This window comes from Motacilla alba, chromosome 24, assembly GCF_015832195.1.
Source record: "Motacilla alba alba isolate MOTALB_02 chromosome 24, Motacilla_alba_V1.0_pri, whole genome shotgun sequence".
Lineage (NCBI taxonomy): Eukaryota > Metazoa > Chordata > Aves > Passeriformes > Motacillidae > Motacilla > Motacilla alba.
In genome coordinates, this window is record NC_052039.1 from 1,659,553 (window position 1) to 1,679,308 (window position 19,756).

The 19,756-nt window shown below is 57.8% G+C and overlaps 3 protein-coding genes across 3 annotated transcripts; 2 read left to right on the top strand and 1 right to left on the bottom strand.

Annotated features, from left to right (window-relative positions):
• Positions 1–76: 76 nt before the first annotated feature.
• SRPRA (SRP receptor subunit alpha) lies at positions 77–6,328 on the bottom strand. The gene is made up of 14 exons (XM_038161468.1): positions 6,161–6,328; positions 5,356–5,439; positions 4,389–4,552; positions 4,132–4,292; positions 3,857–4,010; positions 3,256–3,406; positions 2,987–3,093; positions 2,686–2,804; positions 2,317–2,403; positions 2,054–2,226; positions 1,750–1,963; positions 1,512–1,675; positions 1,294–1,392; positions 77–1,076 (listed from the first exon to the last, which is right to left on the bottom strand). Exons 1-14 carry the CDS (start codon positions 6,278–6,280, stop codon positions 948–950), a joined length of 1,926 nt encoding a protein of 641 aa, XP_038017396.1. The 5' UTR covers positions 6,281–6,328; the 3' UTR covers positions 77–947.
• Positions 6,329–6,528: 200 nt separating this feature from the next.
• FOXRED1 (FAD dependent oxidoreductase domain containing 1) lies at positions 6,529–10,240 on the top strand. Its single transcript, XM_038161466.1, has 10 exons — positions 6,529–6,609; positions 7,406–7,647; positions 7,730–7,840; positions 7,917–8,035; positions 8,124–8,218; positions 8,380–8,481; positions 8,559–8,626; positions 8,708–8,856; positions 9,584–9,713; positions 9,789–10,240. The coding sequence occupies exons 2-10, from the start codon at positions 7,429–7,431 to the stop codon at positions 10,146–10,148; spliced, it is 1,353 nt and encodes a 450-aa protein (XP_038017394.1). The 5' UTR covers positions 6,529–6,609; positions 7,406–7,428; the 3' UTR covers positions 10,149–10,240.
• A 1,697-nt stretch (positions 10,241–11,937) lies between these two features.
• EI24 (EI24 autophagy associated transmembrane protein) lies at positions 11,938–19,597 on the top strand. The gene is made up of 11 exons (XM_038161562.1): positions 11,938–12,013; positions 12,855–13,002; positions 14,605–14,750; positions 15,942–16,002; positions 16,631–16,697; positions 17,101–17,225; positions 17,456–17,575; positions 17,664–17,775; positions 18,553–18,664; positions 18,755–18,829; positions 18,940–19,597. The coding sequence occupies exons 2-11, from the start codon at positions 12,961–12,963 to the stop codon at positions 19,106–19,108; spliced, it is 1,029 nt and encodes a 342-aa protein (XP_038017490.1). The 5' UTR covers positions 11,938–12,013; positions 12,855–12,960; the 3' UTR covers positions 19,109–19,597.
• The last annotated feature ends 159 nt before the right edge of the window (positions 19,598–19,756 follow it).

Consider the following 19,756-nt stretch of genomic DNA (forward strand, 5'->3'; position numbering starts at 1 on the left):
ACTGGTGGGAGTTCATCTCCCCCAAACCCAGTAGGAAACAGGTCCTGGCTGGAGGCAAGTTATTTATACACAGAGAACAAATTATGAAGTTTATTTTATATAAATTATGTCTCTTAGCAGACAGCATTCAATTTATTGCACTATAGCACATCTGCAATACAGAGCTACAAGACATCAGAGGTTTGTATTACTCAGTGTAGCACTTCCGACCGGGATCAAGAGGCACTCGGAGCGGGGAGAAAGGGTGCAGGAAAGCAGCAAGCAGCCACCATTCTCTTCCAGTATTAATGTGGTTTGGTTTTTTTTCCTTTTTTACTAGCAAGTAACGCCAAGACCAGCGGGCAGGGGCCAGGCAGGGTGCGCTGCCTTCCTCCTCTGGACCTGGCTGCTGCAGCTCTCCAGCTCCTGCCCAAATACGTGGTGTCTGGGGACCCTGCTTCAGAGTCCCAGTGAGGACAGATATGGGGGACTTTAAGGCAATTTAGCATGTCCCCTCCAGCCCAGCACAGGCCTGTCACCTTTTTTTTTGGTTTATCAGCTTCGGTGGAGCTGCCACGAGCAGCAACATTAACAGCCAGATCTAATGTTGCCCCTAAGTCCAAGTCCCTCCTGCCTCCTCCCTAAGCTGGTCTAAAAATCAAAAGCAGCTCAATAAAAAGCCTTCAAACCCACCAAAAAGCACAGCAGATCCTGGCACCACCCACCCCCCCGTGCAGCACGAACAATACAAAGCTCTGGATTCGGCCTCCCCGCAAGGGAGCCTGCGTCACTGGACACAGAATGGAGGAACCCAGGGAAGGGCTTTTTCTGGATAAAAGGGGGTTTATCCAAAAAAGTACTCTTCATGCTGCTGTTCCTCCATTCTGTTCTGCACTACACGGGAAAGACTAGTTGGTGACAGGGTAAAGCAGGTTCTTCTGGGACATCTGCACACAGCGATTTGGTGTTTAGGCCTTCATGAGCGCTGCGACCACAGCCTTGGCGTTAAGGCTTCGCAGATCACAGTAGGTTTGTCCGGTACCAACGAAAACGATGGGCTTGCTCGTGATGTAGGTCATGGAGATGGCGGCACCCACCTGCCAGGGACAAGCAGCACTGTGAAATCCACTGCTCCCCTTCAGGGAGCTTGTCGTTCATTCATCCCCCATGTGTGGAAACCAGACTTCCAAATTTGGGTTCAACGGCTTAAACACAAGGAGAAAGCGCAGGAGTGCCCTGTGTTTGACAATTCCCATCTCTCCCCTCCAGTCACTGTCAGGGAGCCGTGTGCTGTCACCTCAGGAGCCTCCTTACCTTGTCATCAATGGTATCGAACTTGGTGAGGACGATCCCATCGATAAGCCGCGGTGTCTGGGCCATGGAGTGATCAGCCAGAGCCTTGTTGAACTTGACCTGGGGAGAAAAAAGATCCGAGAAACGCGTTTGTGGTGCTGCCACCCTCCAATTCTCTGGTAAAACCTACAGAGTTCATTTCCCTCCTCGTCTCTCAAGAACAAAGCCTCCACACTCACCAGCTGATCCACAGCCTCGTTTCCCACCAGTGCTTCCCCAACAAACAGGACCAGGTCGGGAGCGTTGACAGCGATGAGTTTGGCCAGCGCGGTCATCAGGGGCGCGTTGTCCTGCATGCGTCCCGCCGTGTCCACCAGCACCACGTCAAAGCCCTGGTTCCGAGCTGGGGCGGCAGCGAGGCAGCGTGAAGGACGGCGCTGCCCCAGGACGGCACCCCCGCCCCAGCTCCACACATACCGTAGGAGATGGCCTCCATGGCGATGCCCGCGGCGTCCTTGCCGTATCCCTTCTCGTAGAGCTGCACCATGGTGCGCCCGCCGTGGCTCTCCGGAGGGTGCAGCGCGTTGAGGCGGCGCGTGTGGGTGCGCAGCTGCTCCACCGCTCCCGCGCGGAACGTGTCGCAGGCGGCAATGAGGACGCTGAAGCCGTTCTCGATGAGCCAGAACGAGATCTGCAGGAGGCAAGAGATCAGAAAAGCCAGTTGGTAGCTGCACAGCCTGACCCCATCACCCCACTCCTGTGATCCAGGGTCCTGTCCTACCTTGGCCAGGTTGGTGGACTTCCCGACACCGTTGACACCGCAGAAGGTTATGACGTAGGGCCGGCGATGGCGCTGGGCATCCATGACATCGCGGAGGACGTCCACACGGCGCTGGGGCTGCAGGATCTGCACCAGGGCCTCCTGCAGCGCCTGCTTCACCGTCGAGGTTACCGCTGGGAAAAGGGGATGGAAAGAGGACATGTCACGCATGGGGAATGCTCCTGAGCTCCAAACCACATGCAGGATGCCACACGGACACTTACTGGTGAACGTTCCCATCACCTTCCCTTCCAGTTTCTTGGCCACAGATTCACAGAGCTGCACTGCAATCTCAGCTGCCACATTTTTAGCTTTGAGAAAGACAGAACAGGGAGTCAGTGCTGCTGAGGAGGTTACGTACGTCCCACAACGGTGTCAAGGGAAGGACGGAGTCAGTGTGCAGGATTTCCACCGGATCTGACTGCTGCCCCCTTTTGCTGCACTCGCAAGGGCTTTTCAGGGGTGAGACAGGAACCCACCACAGTTCCTGTGGGCAAGAATATCCCAAACCACGGGCACTACCCACACCGGGGCCCACCCAACAGAGCACAGGAAACTGCCACTAATCCCTCACACCATGGATCCAGACGTACCAATCAAGTGATCCTTCATCTTCTCCAGCACAGGGTCCATGTCCTCTCTGGTCAAGCTCTTGGAACCCACCAGGCCCTTCAGCATGCCAAACATGCCCCCCAGGCCACCCTTCTTCACACTGTGGAGAAGCAGAAGAGTTACACTGAGGTTTGATCATCTGCAAAGGTCAGATGCTGAAGGGCTTGCCCTGAGAGGACAAACACACCAGTTTGTGCTTCCTGCATTACTGGTTAGACTGGAACAGGAGTTACGGGAGAAATCAAGAACCATGTGACAAGCAAGGGCTGTGGGAGCCTCTACCTGGGTTTTGAAGGGTTCTGGACAACTTTCTCCTCTTCAGCTTCATCATCACTCTCATACTCCAGGTCATAGAGGCGGCCAGGCTCCCGATTTTTATCCCCCAGGGCCTGCAAGGGGAAGAAACAGCTTTATGGGCTGAGTGCCACAATCCTCGTTTCATGTTTCTTCATGATCCCTTCTCATCCAGGCACAGAGACTGGGCTGGGTTCATAATGCCCAGCTGATCCCAGAGAGTGCACAACAGCAAACGGAGCCTGACTTTTCCCTACCATGTCAGGGTCGAACTCCTCCACAGGACAAGCCTCCGCGCTGCCGTTGGTAGCAGAATTACTGTAATCGAGTACTTTGGCATTAGAGTTCCCCAGATCCCACACCCGGGGCTTCTTCCCCTTCTCCTTCTGTGCGTCGGGCTTCGGAGATCTGGTGGAACAAAGACCAGAATCACATTGTGTTCAGTGCAGGGAAGCAGCAGCCGTCACCTCCTTAGGAGATGTGAAAAATAAAAGCCTGGATGACTCCAAAAGGCAGAAATTGACCAATCTATCCCCAGAGTTTATTTATCTGAACTTTAACCCCGTATGGCACCACTTCCCCTCAAGCCAGGTATCAATGCACTACTGCTGTCTGCTCACTAAAGACAGGTCTGGACTTCTCCCAGGGTTTCTGCATCTCCCAGCAAAGAAGATCAGGTTCTATTACCCCTCCAGGACACCCCGGTGTCTTCTCTCAATTTTTTCAGCAAAGAGGGAAATCAGGGAAATAAGGTCCAGGAAAGTCAGGTCTGGCTTCCAGGGGTCACCAAAAGCAGAAGAGATTCAGCCATGGCCTAGTTTGAAGCATAGGCAGACTGCCCATGCCCTCATCACCCACCTGGATTTCTCCCCAGCTTTCATGTGTCTCCTGAAGAATTCCTCCCGGTTCTTCTGCAAAATTTCATCCTTGGTCAGTTCCTCCTTGTCCCCTGCTGCTGAGAGCTGCTTGTCACCCGCAGATGTTTTACTGGGTGCTGCCACAGCTTCAGTTCCTGACAGGAAGAGCCCCAGCAAAAGCTCAGTCCAGCTCCAAGTGGATTGGGAAAGCACAGGCTGCAACACATTGCTCTGGAATATTTATTTCCCTCCCATTAATCTTCCCCATCAACTCACCATCCTTTTTGGAACCTTTGTTCTTCTTGTTCTTGACCTTCTCCTTTGGTTTCTCCCCTCGGGTTTCAATCATACACTTGACAGTCTTCTGGGATTTCAGAGACTGCTCAAACGTCTTCATTACCGTGGGAGCTCGGACTCTGCTGCTCTCCTCTGCATCCCTACAGGGAGGTGACCCATTAGCCTGGATTTCAGCTCTTCCCCCACTCCCATCTCTGCTCAAAACAGAAATTTGAGACAAAACCCAAGCTCTGTACCGGAGGAGGCGCATGAAGTCATCTTTAAAATCAAAGGTGCCATTTAGGAGGCCCAGGGCTCCTTTCTGCTGGAACTCGTTGCGGTACTTGTCCCTGAACTCCTTATGGACGTCGTCTATCAACTTGTCCACGTAGGTTAGAGTCAGGATCTTCTGGAAGCCCACCTGCCAAGGAGCACGGCCAACAGACACTGCACCTCCAGCACATTCAACAGCAGCAAGCAAGCAAAAACCTCTCTGTTTAATTCAAAGTTCTTTAACTTGGGCAAGCTTCAGCCTGCACTTTCTGCTCCACCTTCCCAGGCTTTTAAAATGCCCCCAAAAAGGTGAAAAACAGCCCAGAGCTTCGCTTCAACAGGTGACTCTAACACACAGAGGCTGTCTCGTGGCAACAGGGACACGTAGGGCAAGGGCAGAAAACCTTTAGCTTATCTGAGGGTCAACAGGAAAGGCTGTATGGATTTATGGAGATAAGGTGCCAGGAGACTAAAAAAGAAAGCATTAAATGCTCCATAAAGTGAAGGGAATTACACACTTCTGGCTTTTTTTCAATAGTTCTGGCCAAAGCAAAGTTTTACAAGGCTGCAACTTCTATTTGAGGTTTGCTTAGTTTTAATCCTGTTGCAGATGATTAAAATAAGCTGCTACTGCAGTGGCATTCAGCTGACAGACACCCATGTCCCCCCTTGTGGAGAGAGCCTGGCTGCACTGAGATCACTGCTCAACATCCCCCTGAATTGTTCATCACAGCCCCTCGCCCCCAGGATCTCAGAGACAGGGGAGCCAAGCCAGTCTGGGAGCTGAGGTCCAGCCCTAGGCAATGCAAACAGCTGCTTGCTCAAACCTCAGCACAGCGGGAACTGTTCCCCCTCTTTTCTGGGGCAATCCCCTTCCTTTGGGTTTGGGGGCACGTGGGGGGCTGGAGGGACCCTCCTGCCACCACAGGGGTGCCGGGTGGGGTCACTTACCACAAACACCAGCTCAAACTGGTTGTCCAGTTTGTACTTAAGCGTGAGGGCTTCATGGGTGAAGGAGTTGTTGCCACCTCTCTCCTGGGGGAGAGGAGCTGTCAGAATGGGGGTGCCAGCAGCGCCCACCATCCCCTCATCCCAGACATCCCCCCGTCCCCACCATCATCCCTGTCACCCCCTTTCCCAAAGCAGCATCCCTTACACATGACCCCACGTGCCCTGGGCAGCTGGTCCCATCCATCCCCCCTCAGCTGGGTGATCCCACCCCACGGTGGTCGAGCCCCCTGTGCCCCGTCCCAGGCAGGTGGTCCCATCCAAGTCTGTCCTCCCCAAGGTGACGGTCCCATCCACACCCCCCAAATGGGTGACCCCACAGCCCGCCCCACTCCCAGGGCTGGTCGTGCCTGTGTGTCCCCTCCAACAGGTGATCCCACCTGTGTGCCACCCCTCTCCTCCCCAGGTAAACAGTCCCACTCACATGTCTCCCCTCCCTTCCCCCCCCGCCCCTCACCGGGCTGATCCCGTTCCCCCGGAGCTGCTCGTGCCCCTGGCTCCCCCGCCCCAGGCAGGTGGCCCCGCTCCCCGTTCCCCCGCCAGCTCCGCGGGCTCAGCTGATCTCCCTCGCCGGGCAGACGGTGCCATCCCGCCTCCCCGCCATGCCTGCAGCCTCACCCCCTCTCCCTCCCCAGGCAGACGGTTCCCAGCGCTCCGCTCCCTCACGGCACGGGGCACTCCCGCCGCCCCATGCCGGGTCTGCGACCCCCACCCAACCCTCCTCCCCCGGCAGCCGGCCCCGCCCCACCTGCAGGAGGACGGAGCGGATGAGGGCGTTGACGGGGGCGGTGGCGGCGGGCCCGCGCACGCCCTGGAAGCACCAGAGGACGAGGCCGCCCTTGCTGAAGATGGTGAAGAAGTCGAGCATGGCGGCGGCGCCGGGCCCGGCGGGGCGCACACGTCGCTCTGCCCCGCGCTTCCGCCGGAAGCCCCGCCCCCCCGCGCCATTGGCGGGACGGCGGCGGGAGGGGGCGGGGCGAAGGCCCGGCCTGGGGGCGGGGCCACAGAAGGGGCGGGGCCATGCTGCGGTGGGGGCGCGCTCTGCGCGCGCGGGGGTTTGGGGGGGGCACCCCGGGAGCGGGGGGGGGGGGGGCCCGGGGACCCCGGCAGCGGCAGGGACCCCGGCAGGGACCCCGGCAGCGGCCCCGGGCCGCCCCCTCCGCACCGCGGCTCCGCTCAGCTCCGACTTCTTCCGCGGTGAGAGCCGGAGGGGTCCCCGGCAGCGCACGGGGGATTGGGGGACACAGCGGGGGGGACACGGGAAGAGTGGAGGGAGGGTCGGGGTGTGGATGGCGGGCAATGGGGAGAGGGTCAAGAAAACTGGGGTGTCCCGGGGAGTGGAGGGGTTGCTGGGGTGTATGAGGATGTACGGCGGGGGCGGGATTGCTGGGAATGGGGGCGCTGGGAATGGGGGGCGCTGGGAATGGGGGAGCTGGGAATGGGGGGCGCTGGGAATGGGGGAGCTGGGAATGGGGGGCGCTGGGAATAGGGGAGCAGGGAATGGGGGGCGCTGGGAATGGGGGCGCGGGAGCGGTTACGGGTGTGTATGGGAGCGTGGCAGAGGGGCCAGGGGGCGATCCCTGGGGACTGCGGGGGATGGCAGGGGCATCGGAGGGGCTGGGGGGAATTGGGCGGCTGGTGGTCTCAGAGGGCACTGGGGGGTTCCAGAAGGCCCAGGGGAAACTGGAGGGGTCCCCGGGGGCACGTCGCAGGAACCTGGTGGAGGTCTTGGGTGATTCCCGGAGCGGACTCTGGACTCCCCAGTGGGAGGGACTGCTGTGCTGCCAGGCTGCTGGGAAGCGGCTCTGGTGGTTCAGAGGGTCCCTGGGGCATCTTCGCGGTGACCCAGGGGCACCTGGGGGGTTCGCGGAGAGGCCTGGGGGGAGTCCGAGGGGTATCCTGAGAGTGTCCCGGAGGGGTCCCGAGGGATGCAGAGGGTACCGGGGGCTGCCAGCCGTGCCCCCAGGCTCGGCAGCCCCCGCTCCGCCGGCAGAGCTGGGGCAGACCCTGGAGCGCATGGCCCAGACCCTGCGGGAGCAGCTGCCGGCCTCGGGCAGCGGCGGGCCGGGCTGGGTTCCCCCGGGCACCCACCCCGACCCCCGGCCCCCCGACGAGGCCGACGTGGTGGTGGTGGGGGGCGGCGTGGTGGGCTGGTCCGTGGCCTACTGGCTGAAGGTGCTGGAGGGCCGGCGGCGGCACGGAATGAGGGTGCTCGTGGTGGAGCGGGACCCCATGGTGAGACACCCCCTCCCAGGGCAGGGTGTGGCCCTGGGGACCCCCCTCAACCCCTTCTACTTTGGGGGGTCCTCTCCTTCAGTATTCCAGAGCCTCCACAGTGCTGTCGGCGGGGGGGATCCGGCAGCAGTTTTCCCTCCGGGAAAATATCCAAATGTCCCGTTTCTCTGCCGGCTTCCTCCGCAACATCAATGTACGTGGGGTAGATGGGCCGGGGGTAATTTAGGGAGTCCAGCCCCACTCACTGTGGTCCCCCCGTCTCCTCACAGAACTACCTTGGGGTGCCGAACGAGCCCCCCATCGACATCCAGTTCCGGCCTGGGGGATACCTGTTCCTTGCAGCCCCCCAGAACGCTGCTGCCCTGGAGGCCACCGTCCAGTCCCAGAGGTGGGGGACCCACATGGGACCCTGCCGGGGGGGGATTTCAGGGGCTGAGGGTCATCCTGACCCTCCTCCACATGCTGGCCATCCCCAGGGATGAAGGGGCACAGGTGACCTTGCTGTCCCCCACTCAACTGAAGGAGAAGTTCCCCTGGATGAACACGGAGGATGTGGCTGTGGCGTCCTATGGTATGTGGGAGGATGGGGGAGGGCATGGAGACCCCCCTCAACATCCTTCCTCATCCTCCTGCATCCTTCATCCTGGCATTATTTATGGAAGGGGAGGTCCAGCCCCCCACAGTGCATGTATTGGGGGTCACAGTAGTTTCCCCCCATGTTTCCCTGCCCAGGGCTGGAGGATGAAGGCTGGTTCGACCCCTGGACCCTCCTCAACGCTTTCCGGCGCAAAGCCACATCCCTGGGAGTCCAGAGCTGCTCCGGGGAGGTGCGAGGTGAGGGACGGGGGTGCACTGTGAGGTTTCCCCCCTGCCACCCCCAGGACCCCCCACCTCACCCCAAAACCCTCCAGCTTTTGTCACCTCGACCAACTACATGACGCCGTCGGTGCCGCCGTCTGCGCGCATCAAATACGTCCACGTGAGTGTGTGTGTGCCCCCCGGCTCCCCGGGAGTGCCGGGACACCCCTGCAGCCATGACCCCCCGTCTGTGCCCTCCCAGGTCCACATGCCAGACAGCCTGGAGTACCAGCCGGTGGCCTGTGCCATCGTGGTCAATGCCGCGGGCGCCTGGGCTGGCAAGCTGCTGGAGGCGGAGGGGCTGCCCAGGGGGCTGTGCCGGCCCCCGCTGCCCATCCAGCCCAGGAAGAGGTACTGGGGGCTCACAGCAGGCACAGCCTGGCAGCACCCCTCTGTTGGGGGTCAGCTCCTGGGCTCAGAGTGGGGGCACACCCAGAAACTCCTTCTTCAGAGGGGTGATGCCCTTGGTGCTGTTTCGGGGGGTACTTCAGCACCCACCACCCCTGTGTCATGGGGGAGCACCTCAGCACTTTTATTTTGGGGGGTGTCATCCTGGCACCCTCTGTCTGTGAGGGGGTGATATGAACCCCTAGGTGCTATTTTGGGGGGGTCACAGAATGGGACACACATCCCAGCACCCACCACCCTCCAGCTTCAGGGGGGGGATGGTGAGCTTCCTCAGTTTTTTATTTGGAAGTGGGGTTTTGCATCCTGGAGCTCCCATTATTCCTCAAGTGCCCCCAGCCCCAGTGTCCCCATTATGTCCCCATACTCCCAGTCCCAGTGTCCCCATTATCCCCCTGAGTGTCACCTATTGCCCCCCAGTGGCCCCAGTATCCACAGTACTCTCACGATATTCCCCCCGTGCCCCTGTTGCCTTGCCAGTACCCCCAGCCCTACCCCCACAGTACTTCACTCATCCCCCCGGTGCCCACAGCCCCTCCAGTGTGCCTAGGAGTGACATGACCCCTCAATGGGATTTTTTTGGGGGGGACAAACATCTCCACATTCCAGCCCTACTGCACCATACTGGGGGGCAAGAGGAGCACCTCTCACACTCTGTTTGGGGGTTCCCCAGGTATGTGTTCACCTGGCACTGCCCCAGTGGCCCTGGCCTCTCCTGCCCCTTCCTCATCGACACCTCTGGTGCTTATTTCCGTCCGGACGGCGCTGCCGGGAACTACCTGGGTGGGATGAGCCCCCCCGAGGTGAGCCCGCGGGGTCCCCTCAGATCATTCACCCCCCTCTTCCCTATCAGACACCCCCAGCTTATCCTTTTCCAGGAGGAAGAGCCGGATCCCAGCGATCTCTCGGTGGATCACGATTATTTCCAGCAGCAGATCTGGCCCCGGCTGGCTCGGCGGGTCCCAGCGTTCGAATCCCTGCGGGTCCGGGGGTCTTGGGCGGGATACTACGACTACAACACCTTCGACCAGAACGGGGTGCTGGGCCCGCACCCCCGGCTGGAAAACCTGTTTGCAGCTGCAGGGTTCAGTGGCCACGGGCTCCAGCACGCGCCGGCCGCTGGCAGGGCCGTGGCCGAGCTGGTGCTCAAGGGCCGCTACGAGACCCTGGACCTGCGCAGGCTGGGGTGGGACAGGCTGGTGGATGGGGAGCCGCTGCGGGAGCACGGCGTGGTTTGATGGGGGCGGGGAGGGGGAAACTGAGGCACAGCCGTGGACCCCCTCCCCAGGCCAGCGGTGGTGTGCTGTAGGAATAAAATGGATGGATGGATGGATGGTGAGTGTGCCAGAGAATTCATGGGGTCTGCGCCTGCCGTGCTCCCTCCAGCAGTGCTACCAGTGTCCTCCCAGTATCCTCAGTTCTAATGTCCCCATTGACACCTTACACAACTCCAGTGTCCCACTACACTCCATTCCCTCCCAGTGTCCCCGTTATGTTCTTACAGTGTTACCTGTTGTCTCCCCAGTTCCCCCTAATCCCAGTATATCCACAGTCATCCATTCCCCAGAGCTCCCATCCCCTCCAGCCCCAGTACCCTGTTACATTCCTGTCCTCCAGATCCGGTGTCCATGTTATTCCCCCAGTGTCCCTCGCTGTCCCCACAGTGTCCCCTCTAACCCCTACTTCCCAGAGTGGTATTCACATTCTCTGAACAGAGAATTGTCTCTCCCAGGATTTTTCCTGGGGAAGGCAGTGAGAAAGCTCAGAGACAGAAGGAGGAGAACAATTCTTATCTCTACGTGCTGCTCCTGCTGTTTGGCACATGTGGAATGTGTTACGGGGATTGTCCACAGAAGGATTTGTTAATTGGTCTCTACTGATGATTCTTTGGACTGATTGACCAATTTGGTCAAAGCTGTGTCGTGACTGCCTGGAAAGGGTCACTGGTTTTTCTTTAGTTTAGTGTAGTTTAATATAGAGTACAGTACAGTATGTAATATAATATAATATAGCTTAATAAAGCTTTTCTTCAGCCTTGTGAATCTTGCACTCACAGCACATTATTCCCCGGGCGGGGCACACCTGCACTGATAGCCCCAGTACTTCCATCATGATCCAGTGTCCTCAGTGCTCCCCCAGTGCCTCCAGCCCCAGTATCCTCAGTATCCCCACTACAGTCCTGCACTGTCCCCAGCTCGAGCGCCCCCATTACCCCCAGGATCCCCTCATTATCTGGCTCAGTGTCCCCAGCTGCAGTACGCCCATGACCCCATCCAATGTTCCCATTATCTCTCCAGTGCCCCCAGCCCCAGTATCCCCCCAGTGTTCCCGCAGTGCCCCAGCCCCAGTAAACCCATTCCTCCCGGTATCCCCAGTATCCCCCCAGTGTTCCTGCAGTACCCCAGCCTCAGTATCCCCTGCAGTGTTCTCAGTATCCTCACAGTATCCCTGCAGTGTCCCAGCCATAGTACACCCATTCCCCCGGTATCCCCAGTATCCCCCCCAGGGTTCCCAGTATCCCTGCAGTGCCCCAGCCCCAGTATCCCCGCAGTATCCCAGTATACCCCCAGTATTCCCAGTATCCCCCCAGGGTTCCTAGTATCCCCCAGTGTTCCCAGTATCCCTGCAGTGCCCCAGCCCCAATATCCCCCAGTGTTCCCAGTATTCCCCAGTATTACCAGTATCCCTGCAGTGCCCCAGCCCCAATATCCCCCAGTGTTCCCAGTATCCCCGCAGTGCCCCAGCCCCAGTATACCCCCAGTATTCCCAATATCCCCCCAGTGTTCCCAGTGTTCCCAGTATCCCCATTCCCTTCCCCGTGCACGTGGCGCCCTCTGGCGGCAGGCGGCGGCAGCGCGCACGCGCACCTGCGTTTGGGGCCGAGGCGGCCGCGCTGCCTGTGGCGCACGCGCAGTTGAGGCGAGGGGCGGTGCCGAGGCCGGTGGGCGGTGCCCCGGCCGTGGGCGGGTCCCGTTGGTGGGCGGGGCGAGCGGCGGCGGGCGGGGCCGCGGCAGTGCGTGTGCGCGGCGCGCGGCGCATGCGCGGTGGGCGCGGCCGGGCGGTGTGGGCCGGGCCCGTCCCGCCGTGCGCCCCCGCGGCCCCGGTGAGTGCGGGGGGAGCGGGGCCGGGGGCGGCTCGGGGGGACGCGGGGGGCGCCGCCGGGAGCCGCGGCCTAACCCTGCCGAAACAAACCCCCGGGGGGTTCGGGCACTGCGGGCGCGGCCCTGAGGACATCTGGGACCGTCCCCGTGGAACGCTGTGCGGGGAGGCTGTGGGACAGCTCTGCGTTAAAGCACGGGGCCCCGAACTCTGGGGGGCACGCAGAGCCCCGGCAGCCACGGCGGCGTTCTGCCCCTCCCCGGGTGCCTGGGGGTCACCCCGCAGCTGTCAGGGGGCAGACCCCAGGTCAGCCCCTAGCAGGGGCCGATTCCTGTGGGTGCCCTGCTCGGCTGGGTGTTCCTGGCTCGGGCTTTTAGGGGGAAGCTGCCCGTGAGTAACTGGGTAATAAATCCGGAGGTCAGTTCTGGTTCCGCAGCTTAGATCCCGGCAGGGTTCGACTCGCAATAACCAAAACAAACCCTTTTTAAGAACGCTTTTAGATGGTTTGCGTCCCGCGGCTGCCGTGCCGGGTTGGTGTCCAGCCGGCTCCGGAGCTGCCGGCAGCTCTGCCCGGGAGCCGTGAGCGCTCCCCGCCCTGCTGCGAAGCACGAGTTCTGCTAGCGGGTGCTTTGTTTTTTGTCTTGTTTCGGAGGCTGGTTTTATTTCTCTGGTGGTTTGCAGGAGCTGTTCCTCAGCCTGTGAACGGGCTGGTCCGTTCCCCGCTGCTGGAGGCTGGCCGTGCCCAGCGCGGCCCGGCGATCCCGCTGGAAGCCAGGGCTGGGACTGCAGCTGGAATCGCCCTCAGCCCGCTGTCAGCAGCTGTGCCCTGTGTGTTCTCTCCGCAGGCTCCCTCCGTTTCCCATCCCTCCAGGATGAGAGAGGCCTGGGTCTGGCTCTCCCCCTCTCCCTGTAGCTGATAGTTTGGGAAGCAGAGGTGATGCTGGAGTCGAGATGGCCGACAGCGTGAGAATCTTCCTTCATGACCTCGTCAGGGTGAGGCTCCTGGGGCTGCTCCTGCCCCCTCCTTCCTTGGCTTTTCTGCTGTTTTGGTGCAGATTTTGGGAATTAATAAAGGTTGAAAGAGTCTCCCTGATGTCAGTCTTGTAGAGACTGCACTGGCTGAGACATGGTGACAATCTGTGCAGGGATTCCTTCCAGGATTTCCGTGTTTGGGTAAAATCAGGTGCACAGTTGGTGTTGAGCTGGTTCTTGGTGACTTTTCCAAGGAAGGAAAAGGCTCTCTAGGTGTATTCCAACATTGTTGTGTGCTGTGTCTATTGCAGAGGGCTCGGTGTTTGCTGCTGAACCTCTGGCAGATTTCCTTTGGGCACAAATTAATGAAAAATCTCAATAATATTAATAATAAAATACAGTATATAATAACACACAATGTTTATCATATATTTTAATATAGGCTGTACGATATTGTGTATAATTTAATAATGATAACAACAATGATAATGAATTAATGTCTGTGACCACAGCAGCTCTGTCCCAGCAATAAGGTCTGTGTCACCTCACTGCTCCCACCCTGTCTTCCATCATCCAGGGTTAAATACAGGCTAAAAGCCACTCATGCTGTGTCACTGAGCAATAACTCATGCTCAGAAATAATTCTTTTTGGAAAACAGACAAAGGTTTGATCAAAGCCCTATGGCCACGACCTAAAAGCAGGAGTTGTGTCATTTCCCAGTGCTCCTGCACCATCAGCTGCAAGAGCTGCCAGGGCCAGGGCCCAGCTCTGCTGTTTCAGACGTGAATTTGGGATGGGAATTTGGGGTTGGAATTTTCCTCTTTGGGCAAGAACTCAGTGAACCCAACCAGGGTGGTGACACCATCCTGGCTCATCCTTAGGATCTTTAAAGGGAAATTGTGGTGACAATGGATATGGGATCACCTGGAGCTGGAAATAACTGGACACGATCCCAGAGTGGTTTGGGTTGGAAGGGACCTTTAAATCTTTCTTGCTCCCTGTCCCTGCCAAGGGCAGGGACACCTTCCACTATCCCAGACTGCTCCAAGCCCCATCCAGCCTGGCCTTGGGCACTGCCAGGGATGGGACAGCCACAACCCCTCTGGACAAGCCAAGTCCTAGGAGGCAGCTCTGCAAATCTTCCAAACATGGAGAAGGGAAAACTTCTGGGCACTCTTATTAACAGGCATGGATGTGGCTGGTGGGAGGAAGCTTCTGGGATACTTTAATTTGTGAAGGTATAAGCATCAAACTCGGAGCATACACTGAGACTTCACACATCCCAAAGATTGGTGCAATTCCATTTTATTGGCCTCAGAAAGCTGGCAGGGGATGAGGGGCTTCCTGCCAGACAAGGCTGGGAGAGACTGGACTGATTTTTTGCCAGGGTTTTAAATAGTGCAGAGTGGAAGAGAAATTACACCTTTACAGACAAAATGACTGCTGGTCACAGAGATGCTGGGACGTGCAGTGATTGAGGTCACTGGGCCACGGCAGAGAGCTGCTGCTGCTGCTCCAGCTGAGCCCAGGCAGCCAGCGAGCGAGGCCAGCCGTGGCACCGGGAGGGTTTGGATGGTCTGGGTCAGCCACATCCCATTGCTCCTCTCTCCTCATGTCCACAGGGAATTAAGGACTCCATCTGGGGCATCTGCACCATCTCCAAGCTGGATGCCCGGATCCAGCAGAAAAGGGAAGAGCAGAGGCGGAGGAGAGCCAACAGTGCGCTCGCCCAGCGGAGGTTTCACATGGAAGAGAAGAAGCAAGAGAAGTGAGTATGGGTGTGGCTGGTCAGAAATGGGGTAATTCCCTTCTCCTCTGGCAGTCAGAGCCAATAAATGGGAAACACGTGGTACGAAACTCCCTTTTTCCACTGCGTCAAGGAGCTGGAGCTGTTACCAGGAGATAAGGAGTCAGACCTTTTATGTTGTTTGATAATCAGTTGGAATTACCACTGAAAGGACATGGATTTATGGATTTCTTTTCCTCCTGAATCCTCGTGCTATCTCAGATCCATTGTTGCTGCTGGTAATTGTGGGATCAGGGAAGAAACAGCAGCTTGGATCCGATGTCCAATCCAGGCATGTTGAGTGTCTCTTTTCCTCAGCCCTGCTGTGTTTTGTGGAGTTGGGAGCTGCAGAACCTCAGTGGCTCTGGGAATGCCAGAATTATCCCCATGCAGGAGCAAACAGCATCTGTTCCCATGTCTGACTCCCAGACAGTGCCAGGATGTCTCTGCTGCCCTGATGGCACTGGGGTGGCACCTCACACTGTGGTTTTGGGCAGTAATGCACATTCTGAGACATACTTACCAATTGTCATGGCTGGGTGGGTGGGAGGCTGGCTGAAAGGTGAAAGAAAAGTCTCCCAGGATCCCAGTACTCCTCAGGGGTCTCTGCAGTTTCACATCTGAGCTGCCTCTGAAGAAAAATGTAACTTTTTTTGTTGTTGTATATGAATAGCTGAATGTTGGTGGTTTTCTTTATAGCAAAGTCATTCAGCTGACTGGGAAAGTGCTGCCGAGTCCCACATGTCCAGATAGAGACACCAAAACCACCCTGAGCTGAAACAGCCTCTTCTGAGACCAAAACATGCCCAACATTTCACATTCACATTTCAGTCTAATTGTGGCAAGAGTTTGGGGAGAGCAAAGCCTGAGATCTACAATATGTGCTTAAAAATCTGGAAGAAAGCTTTGCTTTTCTTCTGTTTCAGTGCAGATTTTGGGAATTAATGAAGGTTGAAAGAGTCTCCCTGATGTAAGTCTTGTAGAGACTGCACTGGCTGAGACATGGTGTGAATCCTTCCAGGACTCTTGTGGATAAAATCAGGTGCACAGTTGGTGTTGAGCTGGTTCTTGGTGGCTTTTCCAAGGTGTCCGAAAGGTGGGGCAGAAGCAGTTGGCAGTTGTGAGGGAACATTTCTCCAGGTGCTGGGACATTAACACGCCTCTCTCCCACAGTGAACCCCGGATAGTGAGCCGGATATTTCAGTGTTGTGCCTGGAATGGAGGTGTCTTCTGGGTATGTGGAGATTTTTCTTTTTTTTATTTTAAACCCCCTGTGAAAACCCGTGTGCTGCTCCAGCCCTCATAGGCTGTGAGTGCTGAGCCATCAGCAGGGCAGCAGGAATTGCTGGGAACCACCACATTCCCATCCCAATGCTGTATTTTAAGGGATTCACTAGGGGATACAGGTCCACAGACTTACTCAAGGGACCCACACATGAAACCCAAGCTGTTTTTCCAAGTCTTTGATATTTCCCTCCTCCTGAACGTTCAACTCCTGCTTTGCTGCAGCCTGGGATGCTGCTTTGCCAATTAGATATTGAGGTCTTAAAGAGATTTCCTCAGCTTTGACTTGCTGTGCCTGGTTCATAGGCTGATCCTTAATGGAGCCAACACTTCATAAATCAAATAACCAATAAATGGCTTAATTTTCTCGTTACACTGGTGCAGAGTACGAGGGATGGGCATGGAAATGTCAGTGTTCTGCTCTACACTGTGGCTGTATTTAAACAGAAATCCTTGCTCCTCTGTATTTGTGGATTGCTGGGGGAGGAGAGGCACACGTGCCTCTGGATCTGTAGCCACAGGAGCACAAAATGCCCGTGCAGTGTCTCACCGAGGGCCCTGTTTGTTCTTCCCTGCAGCTTAGTCTCTTCTTGTTCTACCGAGTGTTCATCCCCGTCCTTCAGTCGGTCACGGCGCAGATCATCGGTGGGTGCCTTTCCCCTTGGGTGTTCCAGGGTGCTCAGCCGTCCTTGGGATGGGTTCAGGGTCTTTGTCCCATGGAGCTGTTCCTCACACCTCTGTCTCCTTGTGTTTTCCTGTTCTTCCCAGTATCAGCCAATCCCATCATTAACTGTCCAGTAGAAAATCAGGGGTGGGTCACCCTGCTGACAGCCTGTGCACATCAGGGATCCAGCCTGGGGTCTTGCCATTCCAAACACATTTGTCTGCGTGTTTTTGTATTTAAATAAAAATCAAGCGGGTGGAAATGTGCTTTTAAAGACAGTTAGAGAACTAAGGTCAGGAGAAACTCCCTGATGGCTGTGCCAGGAAGCATTTGGAGGTTCCTACACCAGTTCCTCACGTGTGCCTCTCTGTCTCTCTTCCATAGGTGACCCTTCCTTACATGGCGATGTCTGGTCCTGGCTGGAGTTCATCCTCACCTCCATCTTCAGCGCTCTCTGGGTGCTGCCCCTCTTTGTGCTCAGTAAGGTGGTCAATGCCATCTGGTTCCAGGTGGGTGACAAGAACCTGGGCCCTGTCTTGAGCAAAGAGGGGGAGTTTCCTCACTGGCCGGGGCTTGATCAGGTGGTGTGGGAGCACAAGATGAAATCCCACCCTGAAACAAGCTCTGGGCATATTCCTGGTGGGCAAAACAGCTGGGGAGCATCACCCTGGGTTTGATTTCCCTGAAGCCCCCCTTGCTCTGGAGTTCCATTTGCCTGAAGCCCCTGTCTCTGCGGCAGGACATCGCGGACCTGGCGTTCGAAGTGTCGGGCAGGAAGCCTCACCCCTTCCCCAGCGTCAGCAAAATCATCGCTGACATGCTGTTCAACCTCCTGCTGCAGGCACTTTTCCTCATCCAGGTGAGACAGGCAGCCGCCCCGCAGCTCAGGTGCTGCCCTTCCCCAGATGTGAGCATCCCTCTCTCCATCTGCTCCTTCTCTGTGGCAGGGAATGATCGTGAGCCTGTTCCCCATCGATCTCATCGGGCAGCTGATCAGCCTCCTGCACATGTCGCTGCTCTACTCGCTCTACTGCTTCGAGTACCGCTGGTTCAACAAAGGTGAAGGAGCCTCCCTGCAGGGAAAGGGGGAACTCCCTGGATTGAGCGTTTCTCTACTGAAGGAGCGTCCGGTTCGGGTGCCAGAGGCTGATCTCCCATCAGTTTTTACATGGGATGAAGGGTGAACGTGGGCCAGCAGAGGGCTCAGGTGGTAAGAAGGCCAGTGATACCTGGCTGTACCAGCCCCAGTGTGGCCACAGCTCCAGGGCACTGCCTGTGCCCCTGTGCTGGCACTGCTGGAGCCTCGAGTGCTGTGTCCGGTTCTGGGGCCCTCAGGACAAGCAGGACACTGAGGGGTGGAGCATGTCCAGAGATGGGTACAGAGCTGGGGAGAGTCTGGAGCATCAGGAGCAGCTGGGGGAGCTCAGCCTGGAGAAGAGGGGGCTCAGGGGGGTTACTCTGGTTCTGCACAACTCCCTGACAGGAGGGGACAGCTGGAGGGGTTGGGCTCTACTCCCACAAAAAAAGTGACAGGATGAGAGGATGGGGCTTGAGGCTGTGCTGGGGAGGTTCAGGTTGGACATTATGATGAATATCTTCACTGAAATCGTGGTCAGGCATTGGAAGGGGCTGCCCAGGGAGGTGGTGTAGTCCCCATCCCTGGAGTTGTTCAGGAGGTGACTGGATGTGGCACTCAGTGCTCTGGTGTGTTGACAAGGTGGGAATTGGTCGAAGGAGGTGATTGGAGGTCTTTTCCAGCCCAAATGGTTCTGTGAATCTGCAGTGAGGGTGTCTCCTCCCCATGGGTTCATCTCCACGGGATTCTCCTCTTGGCAGGAATCGAAATGCACCAACGGTTGTCCAACATCGAGAGGAACTGGCCCTACTACTTTGGCTTTGGCTTGCCGCTGGCATTTCTCACGGCCATGCAGTCCTCCTACATCATCAGGTGGGAAAGCCACTCTGGCCCCTCCTCCTCCTCCTGACACCCACTCAGTGCCCTTATTTTATTTTATTTTATTGTATTTTCCCCTTGTAGCGGTTGCCTCTTCTCCATCCTTTTCCCTCTCTTCATCATCAGCGCCAACGAAGCCAGGACCCCCGGCAAAACCTAGTGAGTATTCTTCAGTGCCACCCAGTGACCCTGGTCCAGCGCCCCCGGCGCTCCCCAAACCCTGCGGGGCGCTCCTGGCACCAGAGCTGATGGACTCTCTTCCCTTTCAGCCACTTCCAGCTCCGTCTCTTCTCCCTGGTGGTTTTCCTCAGCAACAGACTCTTTCACAAGACCGTTTACCTTCAGTCCGCCCTGAGCGGTGCTTCCTCCTCCCCCTCCTCGTCCTCCTCCTCCTCCTCGCCCTCTCCTGCCAAACACGCGGCTGCTCCGGGGCACTGAGCCGCCCCCAGCCCCCGGGGACGGGGAACCCACGGGCTTCTCTGTGCCCCGATCTCCAGGGGCGGGCAGGACCCAGCCTGACGAGGTGTCGCTGTCAGTTCTGCGTCTCCCCCTGGGAATTTTTTGGGGGAAAATCTGGGTTTTTAACACCTTTGTGAGTTTCCGGGAGCCGGGTTGTTGTTTTCTAGCGGACTCTTTTGTACGCCTTTCCCGTGCCATCTCCCCGCCTCGGGCCCCGTCCCCCGTCTTGCCGTCGTGTCCCTCCCGTGTCGCCCTGCCCCCGTCCCCTCCCGCTCCCTCCATGTCCCCCAACTCAGGTCGTGGGAGGGGGGCGGCGTTTCCGGGAGCTCCCGCTGCCGTGCATGTACCGTTTCTGTCGGGTCGGGGAAGGAACCGGTGACGTTCGGACCCCTTTGGATATTTCGGGCCGGTTTATCAACTTTTCTCTAGTATTTTCACACTGAAACATTAAACGGAGAGACCACGATTCTCAGCCGCGTCGCTCCGCTCCCGGCCGGGCTCCCCCCGCGCCCCGCGGTGGTTCCGCCGCCCACGTGGCCAGCCCCGCGCGCTTCCGCCTCCGCCCACGTGACCCGCCCGGCCCCGCCAACCCGGACGGACACGTCACGGCTCGTTCCCCGCCGGCAC